This window comes from Symphalangus syndactylus, chromosome 10, assembly GCF_028878055.3.
Source record: "Symphalangus syndactylus isolate Jambi chromosome 10, NHGRI_mSymSyn1-v2.1_pri, whole genome shotgun sequence".
NCBI lineage: Eukaryota > Metazoa > Chordata > Mammalia > Primates > Hylobatidae > Symphalangus > Symphalangus syndactylus.
In genome coordinates, this window is record NC_072432.2 from 32,083,047 (window position 1) to 32,100,405 (window position 17,359).

General features: G+C 35.9%; 1 protein-coding gene across 8 annotated transcripts in view; it reads left to right on the forward strand.

Annotated features, from left to right (window-relative positions):
- Positions 1–17,359, forward strand: part of TBCK (TBC1 domain containing kinase) — a 270,052-nt gene that overhangs the window by 930 nt on the left and 251,763 nt on the right. For all 8 annotated transcript variants that reach the window (XM_055296817.2, XM_063611123.1, XM_063611122.1 and 5 more), the window contains exons 2-3: positions 6,633–6,854; positions 16,101–16,173. In XM_055296817.2, coding sequence (XP_055152792.1) covers positions 6,662–6,854; positions 16,101–16,173 — 266 coding nt within the window. In that variant the 5' untranslated portion in view covers positions 6,633–6,661. The remainder of the gene's footprint in view (positions 1–6,632; positions 6,855–16,100; positions 16,174–17,359) is intronic.

Here is a 17,359-nt window from a genome sequence, read left to right on the forward strand (position 1 = left end):
CTTTACCCATTCGAGTCGTTTAAAACTCTTAAGTTCTTTGAGGGCAGAGATTCTGACTTGTTCATTATCCTTTGCCCACCAGCTAAATAGGGGCTTCAAAATATTTGTTGAATGAATGAATTTTCAAGCCCAACTGCTTGCACTGTTGTTTCCCCCATCTAATCTCTCACCTCTGCGTTTTTTTCCCCCAGTAGTTTTTCACCAGGTGTAAGCAAATGTATGTGTGTGTAATTTTGTGTGTGAGCCTTTTTATGTACAACCATCTAAGAGGTAGTGGAAAAAGAACACTGATTATGCTAATTAGTGTTTTATCTTTTTCGATCATTGTGCTTTATTTGGTTATTTTATTTTCAGCTGTGTAAATGATAAAGACATCTGATTGAGAATCAAATGGTCGGGCGCGGTGGCCCACGCCTGTAGTCCCAGCACTTTGGGAGGTCGAGGCGGGTGGATCACCTGAGGTCAGGAGTTCAAGACTAGCCTGGCCAGGATGGTGAAACCTCATCTCTACTAAAAATACAAAAATTAGCCGGACGTGATGGCAGGCGCCTGTAATCCCAGCTACTCTGGAGGCAGAGGCAGAGAATCGCTTGAACCCGGGAGGTGGAAGGATGCAGTGAGCCGAGATCGTGCCACTGCATTCCAGCCTGGATGACAGAGTGAGACTCTGTCTCAAAAAAAAAAAAAAAAAAAAAAAAAATCAGGTAGTATAGCATAGTAGGATTGAATAATAAAGTGCAACTGTCTCACCTGTCCTACTCTCAGTACTGTTCTTCAAAGATAACCACTTTTGACCTTTTCTAATTTTAGGTCTGTAGGTTAAATAATAAGTTAAACTGTTAATTCTTTTTGTTGACTTCTTGAGATAGCCCTAAGTTAAACTGCTAATTCTTTTTCTGTTGACTTCTTGAAATAGCCCACAGCATTCACAGTCTCTCTTCTCTGAATTTTGGAATAGTCATAATCATCGTTTTTAGTTTTTGTATTGGTTACTTTATAATTCAAAATAATATATGAAAACTACTTTTTTCACATCAACTTTTGAAAATATATTTGACTCCTTGTTTGGTAAAACGGGAAAAGTAGTGATTCTACCTTTTTCTTTATCACTTCAGAAACTACATTTATTCCCACTTTCTCTTAGCTGGACATTTACTTGTACATTGTCAAAGTTAATAATATATTTCTTAACTATAATATTTGCGCTTTGTTCACGTGCCAAAAACCAATAAAAAAACAATAAAATGTTTACAGTATTATGGCTTTATAGTTGTTACTTAGAGCAAGTCCAAGCTGTATGCTCCGATGTGTTTTTTTTCCCCAGAGTTTTAACTTCATGATCCCTGTGCCATACTAAGGAGATTATTTATGATATCAAGGTCAAATGGGTTTTTATTTCTTTCCTGCCAAGGGCAAAATATTATGCCGTAGCTGAGCATGCTTTATATTTTGGACTGTGTAATTACATAGTTTTTAACTGTCCCCACTTTCTTTTTTTTTTTTTTTTTTTGAGACGGAGTCTCGCTCTGTCGCCCAGGCTGGAGTGCAGTGGCGCAATCTCGGCTCACTGCAAGCTCCGCCTCCCAGGTTCACGCCATTCTCCTGCCTCAGCCTCTCCGAGTAGCTGGGACTACAGGCGCCCGCCACCACGCCCGGCTAATTTTTTGTATTTTTAGTAGAGACGGGGTTTCACCGTGATCTTGATCTCCTGACCTCGTGATCCGCCCGCCTCGGCCTCCCAAAGTGCTGGGATTACAAGCGTGAGCCACCGCGCCCGGCCTAACTGTCCCCACTTTCTTAATTGCCTTTCTGCTTTCTCCTGGGGAATAGGTAGGTGAATGTGCTTTCTTCACTGAGTCTTCTCATTCTTTGTATGATGCACATAGACGCTCCCATTCCTCTGTTTGAAGATTTTCCCCTTGAAGCCCAGTGGCTTTCTGTTTAATTTGAACAGATTGCATTCTAGTCCTTTTGTATTGCTCCTATCCTGGGTTTATATTCATTCTTGGGTAAATAACATTGTTTCTTAGTCCCTCATCTTCTGTTATTGGGCTTCCCCCTATTTCCCTGGAATATATCCTAGGGAAACTTGCTCACAAAAGGCATGTGAAAGGTAATTTTATTTTTTAATGTTTGTATGGCTATAAATTATAATTTGCTCTTATGACTGATAATTTGGCTGTATATAGAATCAAAAGTATTTTCCTTCAACTCTCAATCCTTCCATGTCTTCTTTTTTTTTTCCTTTTTTTTTGAGCTGGAGTCTCACTGTGTTGCTCAGTCTGGTCTGAAACTCCTGACCTCACGTGATCCTTCCACCTCAGCCTCCCAAGTATCTGGCATCACAGGCACACACCACTGCACCAGGCTCTGACTTTCATTATTGCTGATGAGAATGCCAGTCTCACTTTAACTTGTTGATAGTGGAATCGTTTTTTTCTCTCTGAAATGTTTAAAATTTTCTAGTTACGTTTGATGCTTTGAAAATGTATGGCAGTGTTTATCTTCTCATAAGCTCTTTTATTTTGTATGAGATAAAATTGATACATATTAAATCACACTGATTTTAAGTGGCCCATTTAATGAGTTTTGATGCATGTATTCATCCATAGAACCACTACCACCACAATCAAGATAGAGAATATTTCTACCACTACAGAAAGTTCCTCTGTTTCTCTGTTCATTCAACCCCCTTCCCCATCTACAGTACTATCTTCTGATTTTTTTTTATTAATATTATAGTTAAGAACTATAGTTCTGGAATTACATTTAAATGGAGTCATACAGTATGCACTCTTTTGTGTCTGCTTCTTCCATAAACTTTGTTTTTGAGGTACATCCATCTTTTGACATGTTTGTTCCATTTTTGTTGTTAAATAGAATTTCATGGTACAAATATGTTAATCGATTCACTTGTGGGACATTTGCGTTGCTTCTGGTTTTTAGCTATTAAGAGTACAGTTCCTATGAACATATTCATACAATTTTTTTTTTATGGACAAATGTTTTCATTTTTCTTGGTTAAAGAGTGGAATTTCTGAGTCACAAGTTAGGGATATTTTTAACTTTAGAAAAGTTTTCCAAATATTTTCCAAAATTCTTTTGCCATTTTACATTCCCACTAGCAATATAGCAAAGCTCCACTTCCACATTCTCCTCAACACTTGTTATTGCCAGTCATTTTAATTTTAGCCATTGTAAAGGTTTATCATTGGGATTTTCATTTTCATTTCCCCCAATTAATGATATTAAGCACTTTTTCATGTGCTTATTGAGTATTTTCATGCCTTCTGTGAAAATATGTTTGTGACTTTTACCTATTTATGTGTTGGCTTGTTTTATTATTGAATTGTGGTATTTCTTTATAGACTCCGAATACAGGTCAATTATATACAGACACACATATGTTTGATTTTAAAAGGTCATATATATATACAATGTCATATGTAGATACATAATGTCATATGTATATATAGACAGATGTAAATAATATTTCTCTTTAACTCAAATTTTTATTTTCTCAGGGGTGCCTTTGGATATGCAGATGTTTTTAATTTTGATGAAGTCTACTTTGTCAAAATTGTCTTTTGTGGCTAGTGCTTTGTTATATCATTTCTAAGAAATCTTTGCCTAGCCTAAGATTGTAAAGATATTCTCTTATGTTTTCAATTAGAAGACTAACAGTTTTACCTTTTACACTTAAGCCTATGATCCATCTTAGATTTTTGTGGATGTATCAGTAGAAGTTGAGGTTATTATTTTTTTGTATGAATATCTTTTTCCAACACCATTTGTAAAAAAGATTTTCCTTTTCCTATTTAACTCTTTTGTCTTTGTTGAGAATCATTTTATTTAAATTTTTTAAATTATGAAATATGTGGTATTAACACACGCATATGTAGATAAATATAGATACAGAGCATGGAAATTACCAAGCATAATGATAACATGAACACCCATTAATTCACCAGCTAAAAACTAGGCTATTACTCAAGATTTTTGAAGCTTCTTGTGAATTTTTCCCTAACCTTACCCCTGCTTTAATTTGGTAGTAACCCATATTCTGAGTATTTTTTAAAAATTCCCTTACTTATTGAATATATTCTTACAATAGATGTAAATATTCCAGAATTATTTTATTTTTTGTTTTTGAGTTTTATGAAAATTGGCATATTTTGTGTTACTTTTTTCACTCAATATTATATTTCTAAGATTCGTCTATGCTATTAAATATGGCTACAGTTTGCTTATTTTTCATTATGTATACAGGTGAATATACCACAATTTATTTAACCATTTACCTACCATTGGAGATTTAAATTATCTCCAGTTTGGGGTTATTGGGAGCAATACTGCCCTGATCTTTCTTGCACAGGTCCACTGTGTGTGTGTGTGTGTGTGTGTGTGTGTGTGTGTGTGTAGGAGTTTCTGTAGGAATATAATAGCAAGATAGTGTAAAACATTTCTGGTGATTTTACTGATTTACACTCCCACTTACAGCAAATTAGAGATCCTATTTTTCCACATCCTTCTAACATTATGTGTTATCAGATTTCTTAATTTTTAACTGTCCAGTAGATAAAAATTTTTTGTGGTTTTAATGTGCAATTCCTTGATTATTCATGAGGTTGTTTATCTTCTCATGTATCTATTGGCCATTTCTGTTTATTCTTTTGTATAATGTGTTTTTCTATAACTTGTTTTATGTAATGGATGCAATACCTTCTCAAATCTCTCTGTATTTATTAGAGTTGGTTTTTGCGGTATTTTTTCATAAATTATTTCAGTTGCTTCCAAAGCCAAATTTTTGGAGGCTTATTTCATTGTTTGCCCTTGATACTGTAGTCTTTCCTCAACCATCTGATGATTCCCAGACATTATTTAAGAGCTAAGGCTTCCTGGGAGCTTTGCGTATATGGACAGGCTTATTGACTGATACATTTTGTTTTAGGATGGCTGGGTGCACAGCCAAATCTTAGCTGGGGTCTACAAATTCCAGAATTGTGAGCAGTTTGCTCTTCTCACCAGTGTCCATAGCAACTAGTGTAGTTCTCAGTTTGTTCAGCTTCTTTAGGGAAGAACCTTGTCTGTTTCTTTTTCTATATAGAAATAACTATATTTCTATATAGAAACTGCCTATGTTGTGGGGCTGGTGGCAGAATTGACGCTTCTAATTATTCAACACTTCACCCTTCTGATTTCAAACCCTCTTTGACTGCTGTTCACCATTGTTCCCGCCTTCTCTGAGTCTGAAGCCTCTGAATCTGAAGGGACCAAACAAACCTCTTGACTATTACAGGTTGTAGCTTATTTCTTTCTTCTTCACTCTTCCATATATATTTTGTTTTGTACAAGTTTCTAGAAATCTTTCATCACCTCATGGCCTGTTTCTCTTTTCTTCCTTGTTAAGGGTTTATACATTTTATAATATTTTATTTTTAATGATTTCAGTAAGGTTTCTTGTCAAAGTGATTTTATTCAATTGGAATTCCAGCATATTTATAATGAAAGCTGAGAAGGGAAAAATGCAGGGCTTTACCAGTAGAATGTCTTTTTGGTGAAGTCCATGGGTAAAAGATTTTTGTGTCAGAAGACCCTTTTTGTTGTTGTTGTTATGGTTGCCTTAGTGTGATTCAGATTGATATGAAGCAAGTTTCCTACTCTCCAGGCAACTACTTTACACAATTTTGGGGGCATCATTTATTTTGGAGTAAGTGCAAATAGGATGCCTCATGCTACACACATGGAATAACTATCTCTAAACTGGAGCCAATAGCTCTATCAGGATTATTAAAAGGATTAAAGCAGATCATACATTATGTAAAATATCTAGCATAAAAATGAAAATTGATTATTTAATATTCTAGAGCCTTCTTTTAATCTAGTTTAAGCTTTACTACTATTAATAAGGTCGTTGATTAGTTACTAGTTGGTACCTATATTCCCTCTTCCCTGACCTACCTCACTGTATGAGAAGGAAGGTTGTCGATGGTGTGTGGGTTATTCAATCTTTAGTAAAGAAAGGAGACTTATTGGCTGGGCGTGGTGGCTCACGCCTGTAATCCCAGCACTTTGGAGGCCGAGGCGGGTGGATCACGAGGTCAGGAGTTCAAGACCAGCCTGGCCAACATAGTGAAACCCCATCTCTACTAAAAATACAAAAAGTTAGCTGGGTGTGGTCGTGGGTGCCTCTACTCGGGAGGCTGAGGCAGGAGAATTGCTTGAACCCGGGAGGCGGAGGTTACAGTGAGCGGAGATCATGCCACTGCAGTCCAGCCTGGGTGACAGTGTGAGACTGTCTCAAAAAAAAAAAAAAAAAAGAGAAGAGCCTTATAATAATATGAAGATGCAGTAACAAACTTCCTCTACTCTTTAAACTGTCAGATGTCATTGAGAATGGAATAATCTTTTCTTTTTTTTGCATTGAAAATCTTAGAGTTTGATTTAGAGCTGCAATATAAATTTATGCTGAGTTGTTTTGTCCTCTGACATTTTAGAATTTTCTTACTTTGATATTTTTACTGTGAAGTGTTCAGGTTGACATTTTCCTCCAAGTTGTGTGTTAATTGTGCTTAAGGTTTGGTCTGTCTGGCTTAATGTTTGGTCTGTCCTAAAATTCTCTCCTTTTCCAGATTATCTTAGAAGACCTAGGACTCCAAAAATGTTTCCCCTGAAGGACGCTGAAATGGGAGCCTTTACCTTCTTTGCCTCGGCTCTGCCACATGATGTTTGTGGAAGCAATGGGCTTCCTCTCACACCAAATTCCATCAAAATTTTAGGGCGCTTTCAAATCCTTAAAACCATCACCCATCCCAGACTCTGCCAGTATGTGGATATTTCTAGGGGAAAGCATGGTAAGCTATTTTCTTTTTTTTCCTATTTATGTTCTCTACTTTGTTACCCTAAGTTATAAATACTGTATCCACTAAATATATAAAGCTGTCATCAGTACCAGTGCACACATGTCCTTCTTTCTCTCATCCTTTTCCCCCACCCTCCCTCTCCCTCATACACTTGCCCATTTATTTGCAAATCTACCAGGTAAAATTCAAACTCTTTACTAGGCTATTGCATGCAAAATCCTTTGTCTAGTCCTTGATCTAGTCTGTGCTGTCCTCTTTCGATGTATTGCTTGTTGTTTCCACTAATTTAACCCTGCACGCCAGCCAAGCTGAGTTGCTTTGAGGTTTTTTGATTCACATATCCTTGATTTTGTACTTTGCAATTTTCTCTCATGGATTATGCTATGCTCCATTCCCTGCAATCTGAGCTAAGTCGCTTTCCTAAATTCTTTTATAGCTTTTATCACGTTTTATTATTTTCTATTTAGTTTTTCTCCTCTGAGAATTCTTAGTTCTTGAGGATAAGGACCTTTACTTGTGACCTCAGAGCACTCAATAAATGTTTGTTAGCTGAATGAATGAATGAACAACTGTATTTGAATTATTAATGTTTTTCAGATCTGAGAATCAGGATTTTTAATTTTCTTTTTCAGGGAAACTGTGTATTCTTAAACATATTTCTTTATCTATATGAAGGAAATGAAGTTCTAATGTTAGAAACTTTAGAAGAATTATCTAACAATATATTTTATGATTGAAAGTAATGATTTTGGCAACTGTCTTCAAATGAAAAGGGAGTCAGTAGATTTTTTTTTTTTAATTCTGTTAGTCTTTTTATATAGGAGCCCATTTTAGAGAACTGAATTAGAAAAGTTGAACCCTATTGGTTAAAAAGTCAGTGTTTGAGGAAGATGTTTACTGCATTTTTAGTAGTGTAATCAGATTCTTTCATTCTCCACTTAAAGATTCTTATGGTGGCAATATTTTTAATTATTTCAAAATTATTCTTGGAAGCTTAATTGCAGGGTAAGGTTGCATTTCTTAAAAATATTTTAAATGCATTTCAGTGAAATGTATTTAATTTTTCTAACATAAAATAATTTGTAGGCATAAAAAAATCTGAAAGTGAACCCTTTGTAGTTGGTGATATTCAACTTTTTTCCCTATAAAAGTGTCAATTTTATGTGTTTCAACCTAATATTAAAAACCCGATAAATGCAAACTATGTTTTCTTTACTGTTTTGCTAAAAATAGACTAAACTATACTTTCAAGTTCCCTGGTTTATTTCTCTTAAAGTATTTACTCTGAGAATATTTGTGTTTTATAGACTGAGTAGAATTTTTTTTTGTAATGATAATTATTAATCGTTAAAATTTATTGAGTGTTTATATATATCAGGCAATATTCTAAGTGTTTTACATATTTTAATTACATATTTTAATTAACTTAATCCTTGTAACATTACTGTGTGAAAGGAACTAGTCCTGTCATTTTACAGATAAGGAAATTAAACCACAGAGGAATTAAGTCAAGGTTCACAATTAATTCATCCAAGGTCACACAAAGGAAATTCAGGAAAAATGGACTGCTAATACATTTTATTATTTTTTGAAAGATTGTACATGTTGCCGTAAGTGTGTAATAATGCAAATATTGACAGAATTCTAAGCAGAGCTATTCAGTACCATAAATACTGTTGAGCTCTACCACATACCTAGAGCTTTAAATAGTTAGATGTTGTCAGGATGCTTCATGAGAGATTTGGGAAAGAGAGTGGTAAAAAAAGTTAATTGTCTAGCAGATGATAAAAAAAACTTGTTTTTTCATGTTGACATATAGGTATATATACACACAGACATGTTAAAGTATACGTTATTTTATTGAGACTTCTTTTACTGTTCAAGGTTGCCTTTGATTGATTGATTCTGCAAATATTAGTAAATGCCTGTCATGTTTGGCTTAATCTCTCAAGCAAGAGCATGGATGGTGCCATGTTGAGGCCTTAAGGGTCTCTCTCTGTAGGGAACAAATTTGGAGGTCAGAGCTGATAGAAAGCTAGCTTTGAAGCAAAAGTAATAAAGATGCTGATGAGTTGAAGATTTTTTAGGAACCTGTCTTTCTTGTCCACTGCTTTGACAAACATGTACACTGGGGTTATAATACCTTGATAGACACTTGCGGGATACTATGGCCCTCCTTGTGCTAGGTGCCAAATATACAAAAATGAGTAACTCATTACCCTAGGTCCCAAGTCAGCTTCAGAAATAGTAGAGAAAAATACAACCATGATTATATTAAATAATACAGTAATAGTTGTTATAATAGGTGATGTACAATGTGCTATGCTATGGGAGTACAAAGAAGAGAATGTTAATTTTGTGTTGAAGAATATCAAGGCCAAGCATGTTGGCTCATGCCTATAATCCTAGCACTTTGGCATGCTGAGGCAGGAAGATTGCTTGAGGCCAGGAGTTTGAGACCAGCTTGGGCAACGTAATAAAATCCTGTCTCTACCAAAAAAAAAAAAAAAAAAAATTAGCCAGGCATGGTGTCTTGTTCCTGTAGTCCTAGCTATTCAGGAGGCTGAGGCAGGAGGATCATTTGTGACAAGGAGTTTGGGGCTGCAGTGAGTTATGATCATGTTACAGGAAAGGGGTCCCAATCCAGACCCCCAACATTAGGTTCTTGGATCTTGTGCAGGAAAGAATTCAGGGCAAGTCCATAGAGTAAAGTGAAAGCAAGTTTGTTAGGAAAGTGAAGGAATAAAAGAAAGGCTACTCCATAGCCAGAGCCGCCCCAAGGGCTGCTGGTTGTCCATTTTTATGGTTATTTTTTGATTATATGCTAAACAAGGGGTGGATTTTTCATGCATCCCCTTTTTAGACCGTATAAGGTCACTTCCTGATGTTGCCTTGGAATTTGTAAACTGGTAGGAGTGTAGCAGTGAAGACAACCAGAGGTCACTCTAGTGGCCATTTTGGTTTTGGTAGGTTTTAGCTAGCTTCTTTACTGCATCCTGTTTTATCAGCAAGGTCTTTATGACCTGTATCTTGAGCTGACCGCCTATCTCATCCTGTGACTAAGAATGCCTTAACCTCTTAGGAATGCAGCCCAGTAGGTCTCTGCCTCATTTTACCCAGCCTGTATTCAAGATGGAGTTGCTCTGGTTCACAGGCCTCTGACAGTCATGCCACTGCGCTGCAGCCTGGGTGACAGAGCTAGACCCTGTCTCTAAAGATAAGAAATAATAAAATATACGTAGCTATTAATCAAACTCATATATAAAAGGTTTTGGTGGGATAAAGGACTTTAGAACACAGAGCAATGGCTCTTCTGTCTGTTATGTTTTATTTGCTTACATTCATTCATTTTGATGATGCTGGTGGCCTCAAAGAATTAATGGATTTTCAAAAGATGTTGGCCTTTTATTGTTGACATATTTCTAGGAAACAAAGTCTTAATATCATTATTAATTATTCTTAATTTAAAAAGTCATTTATGTCTCTTGATTAATTATAAGCTTACTTTTTTCAAAAATAATTTGAGACAAGATGCAGACATTCTTACAGTATTTTATATATAGTACATGAAAGAAAAATAATCAAGATGAAGATGTAAAAAAGGAAAAAAAACTTTCTCTACTCTCTTATGCTTAATGGTAGGTCCCAGGAATCAAACTGATAAAAGGCTGGTTAACAGGAGAAGACAAACAAACAAACCCAGATTTAATCTGTAGGCACAGATTTCACAAAGAAATGCAACTCAAGGAGGTAGTTAGAATTGAGGCTTATATACCATCTTCACAAAGGGAAATAAAGTATAGAGAAGAAGGTAGACAAAGAGCGGTTTGGGATTTGAGAAGGTGACTCAGAAATGCATGGTAAATAAGAATTATTTAGTAAGTTTGTTATGTAGACAAGAGTCATTTTCCTCTTCCTAGTGTAGGAGAGGATAATTTCCAAATGGAATTTATCAAATGGAAATTCCTTTCATCTTTACAGAGGGAGATTTATGTTCTGCTTAGACAGAAATGGAGAGAGAAGAGAGCTAATTGCCTTCAACTCAAAATCCTTATGTCAAAGTGGGATGTTTTGAGGTGGCATATTCTGATTTTCCTCAGGGAGAAAGGATACAGAATAAGATGTGAGGTTAGTAATATTAATATTTTTTTAGTTGGACTATTGTATACTTCTTATAGGCCAGGGCAAAGAAGTAAATCTAACTGCTTCAAATTATTTTTATAATGAGGCAGCTTATTAAGAAATTAATTTCTAGATACTTAAATGTGGAAAAAATATTAATTTAAAGCTTTATAATGTTTATACAATCTGTTGTCTAGATGAACTATGGAGACTATGGTATAGAAATTTATTTGATAGGAGGATCTGAGATCTCTGATCTGATCTGATGTCTATTGTTATGGGTTTGCTTTATTGTTCTTTTTGGTGTTAATCTCTGAACTGGGAAGTCTCTGTAGCTTTTTGTCCCCCACCTTTTTTTGTGTGAGTGAGGTACACTGAAGAATGAAGAGGTTCATAAACTTAGAAAGGAGAGCTTTATTTATCATAAGGGTTATAGCCTGCAGAGTGACCATTGTGACAGGCTGGGAAGCATAGCCTTTTGCGAGTAGCTTGAAACAGACCTTTGAGGGAGGGGCAAAGGGAACAGAAATTTATACTCAGCAGAGTGGCCAAATATACTTATTCAGTAAGCTATGGGAAGAGTCATGAATATTTATGAAAGGAGAACCATGTGTATGTGCATTTAAACTTCATTCCCCTTCAAGCCCCTTCATGGGTCCCACATATAAAAAATGGCAATGTTAGCATCATCTGAGGGTCATGATCCGAGGGTGGAGTTTTTGGCCCTCTGATGTCAAAGGTGGAGCAGAGGACAGGAAAACCCTTACTGCTCATTCTTGGTAGACTGGCCAGAACCACTCCATGGTTGATTATCAGGCAAATGGTCTCTTATCAGGCAAAAAAGAACGGGTAGTGTCAGGCAGTTGGTAGATATCAGTTGTGGAATCTTTTGAAAGGGCTGGTTTTTGTTAAGTCCCTAGGGAAGAAAGCCTAATCATGGTTAAGGGGGTGGGATATAATGAGGTTGTTTGACCCTAAGTCCTATCATGGCTGAGATCTTAGTTTTCAAGGTTACTCTGGGGTCCCCTTGGCCAAGAGATGGTCTCTTCAGTCAGTTGAAGGGCTTTGAAGATTATTTTTAGTTTACAGTAAATGTCTAAGGAAATGAAATTTTAAGTTTAAAATTATATAAATTATATATAATTATATAAGTTATATGAATATATAAAAAAGAATTGCTGGGAATTGGTTTGCATGACTGTGGGGCACTGCTAGGCAAGTTTGAAACCCATGAGGCAGGTCATCAAGAAAGACAAGCTGAACTCTTGGGCAGATGCTCAGGCTGTCATCCACAGGTGGAATTTATTCTTCTTCATGGAAGCTTCAATTCTGCTCATATTTATTTATTATTTATTTATTTATTTTTCAGAGACAGGAGTCTCACTATATTGCCCAAGCTGGTCTTGAACTCCTGGCTTGAAGTGATCCTCCCATCTCAGCCTCTCATGTAGCTGGGATTATAGGTGTGAGCCAGTGTACTTGGCTTTCAATTCTGCTCTTAAAGGCTATTAAACTGATTGAATCAGGATTACCCAGATTATCTAGGATAATTTCCCTTCAAGTAAACTGATTATAGACTTTATTCATTTACAAAATAATTTCACAGCAACATCTAGATTAGTATTTGATTGAATGACTGGATCCTATATTCTAGCCAAGTTGACTCATAAAACTGACCATCACAGTGTTCTGGTACCAATACTATTCTTTAAGCATAATATTTTTCTTTGTTGGTTTTGAACTGTATGAATACTTATTGAAATATCATATTTTAAAGGTGATGAGCTAGTCTCAATTTTTACTGTTAATAACAAAAGTGATGCAGTAAATGTGTTGTAATAACCCTTTATATTATTTTAAGGCATTCATGATTCACCTCTTTCTCTAAATTTAAACAAAAAAAAACACTACTTTAAAAAACTTTATTTTACTTCCCCCTACCGCACACGGCCACGTCTTCTTTTTGGCACATATTAATTGCTGGTGAGAGATTTCATTGTGCTACTCAGAATGGCAGGCAATTTAAAACTTAGGAATTGTTTATTTCTAGAATATTCCATTTAAAATGTTTGGAAACTGCAGAAAGTAAAACCATGGATAAGGTGGAGTTACTGATGATGGTGGCTGGACCAAAATAAAAATGCATACGAATTATTAGAGTTGAAACAAGTGCTACAAAAGAAAACTAAAATGTAGAATAGAGTATGTTATAGGAGAGCAAATCGATGTTGGGGGGACAAGAAAAGTGCCCCTTGAGGAAGTCACATTTAACTGAGCCCTGAATAATGAGTGATAATAAAAGCTAACAATTAGCTAGTGCTTGTTATGTGCCACACACTATTCTAGGCCTTTATTATATATTAACTCGTTTCAACCTCACAACAACCCTGTGAGGTAGGTGGCTATTCTTCTCTCCATCTTACAGAAAAAAACTGGCATAGAGAGGTTAGAAAATTTCCCTGAGGTCACATAGTTAATTAGTAGTAAAACTGGGATTTGGATCCCAGACAAAATAGTCTCTACTCTTAACCACTGTGTGGGAAAGATCATTTCAGGCAATAAGAACCCATCTGTAAGTGCCCTATGGCAGGAGGCCAGAAGGAAGATCAGTGTGATGGAAGTTGGTAAACTAAGATGAAATAACATAGATGAAGCTAGAGAGGGAGTTCCATATTCAGACTTCTTATGATTTTATCACTTGGGCTTTACTGTGAAAGTATGTTGGAAAGAAATAGGAATTAATGTGAGAAGATCAGTTAAAAGATTGTTGCAGTTACCTAATGAGATGATGCTGGCTGGGCCCAGATTGTGGCAGATGGAGCAAACTATATAGATTCTAGAAATGTTTGAGAGGTAAAAATAGCAGGACTCTGTTTATTTGGATTTGAGAAGGGGAGATTACTGTTTAGTTGCTAGCTAGAGCAGTTGACTGGATAGTGATATCATTTACTGAAATAGTATCAAAGGCGACAGACTTTAACAGTAAATTATAAGTTGAGGTTTGGTTCTCTTGAGTTTCAGGTGACTTTTATATTAAAGCCTATAATATAGGCTATAAAAGCCTGCAGTTCAGAAGAGAGTTATGGACTTGCAATAAAATCTCAGAGTTTTTCAGCCTTGGGAATAGATGAGAAAACAGTAAAAAGACCCAGAATCAAAGGTGGAGGAACTGGTAGCATTTCAATTTGGTTAGAAGAGGTAAAGATTTACAAAGGATACTGAGGGGAGGGAGCCAGATAAATGTAAGGCAAATGGACAAAACGTAAAATGAAAAGCAAAGGAATGCATCTTCTTGTTTTGGTTTTCTGATAATGTTGCCTGCTTTTTTCTTCTGGAATTTCACTGTTGTACTAAATTGCTTGGAGCTTACCTTTGCATACTCTTTTCTTTGTTAAGTAAATAACTTGACCTTTTATTGCATGGTTTCCTTTTCTTTTTCTTTTCCTTTTTTTCTCATTAAGTGTTCTTTTAAATTTAATTTTCTTTAAATTCCTGTTAAATATTCCTGCTCACCTCTCTCTCTAGCTTCATCATTTGCTATTTCATTTTATTCCTGTTCCTCCACAATTGGAATCTTTTATCTGAAAATGATAATATTCACTTATAGCATTTTTAATTTTTGTATTTCAGATCATTCTGTATAATCCCATTTCGCTAGACAGAGTAAACTTAGATAAGATCCAAGATAATATTTTGCTCCCGCACTTGACATGTCTGCCTCAACACAATTGTCCATCTCTACTTCCCCATTCAAGGCCATGCCTTAATCCAATGATTACTGAACTATTTTATATACTAGATTTCTTACTCTGAACTTCCTCTTTCCTATCTTCTTCTGTCTCTTTTTTCTACCTTGGCTACTTTTTCATTTTCACCAAACCTTCATTTTACAGTTATCATTATTCGTAGTTTCTTTGCACCTTTACTTTATCTAATCTCAGTCTTTGTGTTTTGTGTTAAACTTCTTCCTTATTTTACTTAGAATCTGTTTTGCATAGATACTGACAACACTCCAACTTCTTTTGAACCAAACTCCTCAATAACCTTGTCAAATCCCCAAAAGCTTGGAAACCCAGTTGTACTTTTTTTTTCCTCTCAGATTCATTATCAAACATCATGTTAGTGACTTGGAATAATGGATGAGGCAAAAAAAAGTATAGGCTGACCCTTAGAACTGTGCCATCTTGATCAGTTGATCTGTTGGAAAATAAAAATGACATCATAATGTTGATCATGTCTACTACTGTTTTATATTATTTAATCTCAACTGTTGTTTAGTTGACTCTTGAACAACATGGGTTTGGACTGCACACATCCACTTAAATATGCATTTTTTTCAATGAATTTATATTGGAAAATTCTTTGGACATTTTTGACAATTTGAAAAAACTCATAGATGAACCATGTAGCCTAGAAATACAGAAAAAAAAATAAGAAAAAAAGGTATGTCATGAATGCATAAAATAAGTGTAGATACTATTCTGTTTATGTGTTGTCAATAAGGCTTCCGGTCAAGAGTAGGCAATTAGTAGTTAAGTTTTGGGAGAGTCAAAAAGTTATAGGTGATTTTTGACCATTTAAGGGGCTGGCACCTTTAAGAACTCCCTGTATTGTTCAAGGGTTAACAATAATTTTAGGTTGAATTTCTTTCTCTATAGTTACGATTCAGATCATTTCTACTTTTTTTCAAGTTTCTGAATGCAATTTCAAAGATCTGTGTTTAAAACCAGAGTGTCAAGCAACCTGTACCTAGCTCCTTTTCCCTTCTTTTCAAAATTCTTTATATATTCATCTAATCTTTTACTTCTTTCTTTCAATGTGTGTCAGAAGAAGGGTGAGTTATTTTTTCCCCAAGGACAGTCTTTCCACCTATTTTTCCTGATGTATGTAAGAAAAACTCTAGAGGAAGAAAAATACAAGAAAAAAAATAGTTATTGTTTTATTAGATGTTTATTATCCTATATACTTGGTAATAATGTAGTTAATATAGAGTTTGAAAGGCTCTTTTAAAATATTGTTATGGGTTTTATATATTAATATCAGCGGAGAGTATTATTTTGTTTTTAACATGTTGTATTGATAAAATATAACATGAGTTTGCTTTGTTTTTCTCAGAACGACTAGTGGTCGTGGCTGAACATTGTGAACGTAGTCTGGAAGACTTGCTTCGAGAAAGGAAACCTGTGAGGTACTGTATAGTATCAGAACAATTAAATGAAAAGCAGAACTTGGCCAATAAAAAGCCATTTTGTTTAAACTGCAGGGGTTTGGTTTCTTTTGTTACTTGTTTAATGATAAAGGTAGGTGCAAATTTTCATTTGAGAAAATTTAATTTACAGATTACATATGAATTCAACATTAACATAGTCCACTGTTCATCTTTTGTGAGGTAGGCATTCTCTGAAATATTTCACAAAAAATTCTTCAAAAGGGGATATATGAAAATTTGAAACCTTCTTAGTAATAACCATTTCACTAGCTGAGATTAAGATTATTTTCCTGGCCAGGCGCGGTGGCTCATGCCTGTAATGCCAGCACTTTGGGAGGCCGAGGCGGGCAGATCACAAGGTCAGGAGATCGAGACCATCCTGGCTAACACGGTGAAACCCTGTCTCTACTAAAAATACAAAAAATTAGCTGGGCATAGTGGCGGGCGCCTGTAGTCCCAGCTACTCGGGAGGCTGAGAAAGGAGAATGGCGTGAACCCGGGAGGCGGAGCTTGCAGTGAGGTGAGATTGCACCACTGCACTCCAGCCTGGGTGACAGAGCGAGACTCCGTGTCAAAAGAAAAAAAAAAAAAGATTATTTTCCTGTATTTTTAGTGTAAGAGAGGGGCTTCGCTATGTTGGCCAGGCTGGTCTCAAACTCCTGACCTTGTGATGCACCCGCCTCGGCCTCCCAAAGTGGTGGGATTACAGGCATGAGCCACCGCAGTGGGCATGGTGGTGCCTGCCTGTAATCCCAGCTACCCAGGATGCTGAGGCAGGAGAATTGCTTGAACCTGGGGGGCGGAGGTTGTGGTGAGCCAAGAGGCGCCAATGCCCTCCAGCCTGGGCAACAGAGCGAGACTCCATCTCAAAAAAAAAGATTATTTTCCTGAAAGGATCACATGGTAACTTCAAATAGGATACTTGTATTCCTAGGGACACAGGGAACTGTGTTAAATAAAGGTCACATTGAAGAGTAGGGAGAAATATTAATCATAGCTTGGATAGAATTTAATGATACAGTTTAAATGCAATTATTTCAAAGACTGAATAAATTTACTGTCTTGGCAAGGAAAGTGTGTGGTCTAAACTTTTATTACAAATATACTATTAAATGAACTTCTTCACAGATTTCCTGAAGTGACCTTAAAATTATCAAAAATCTTT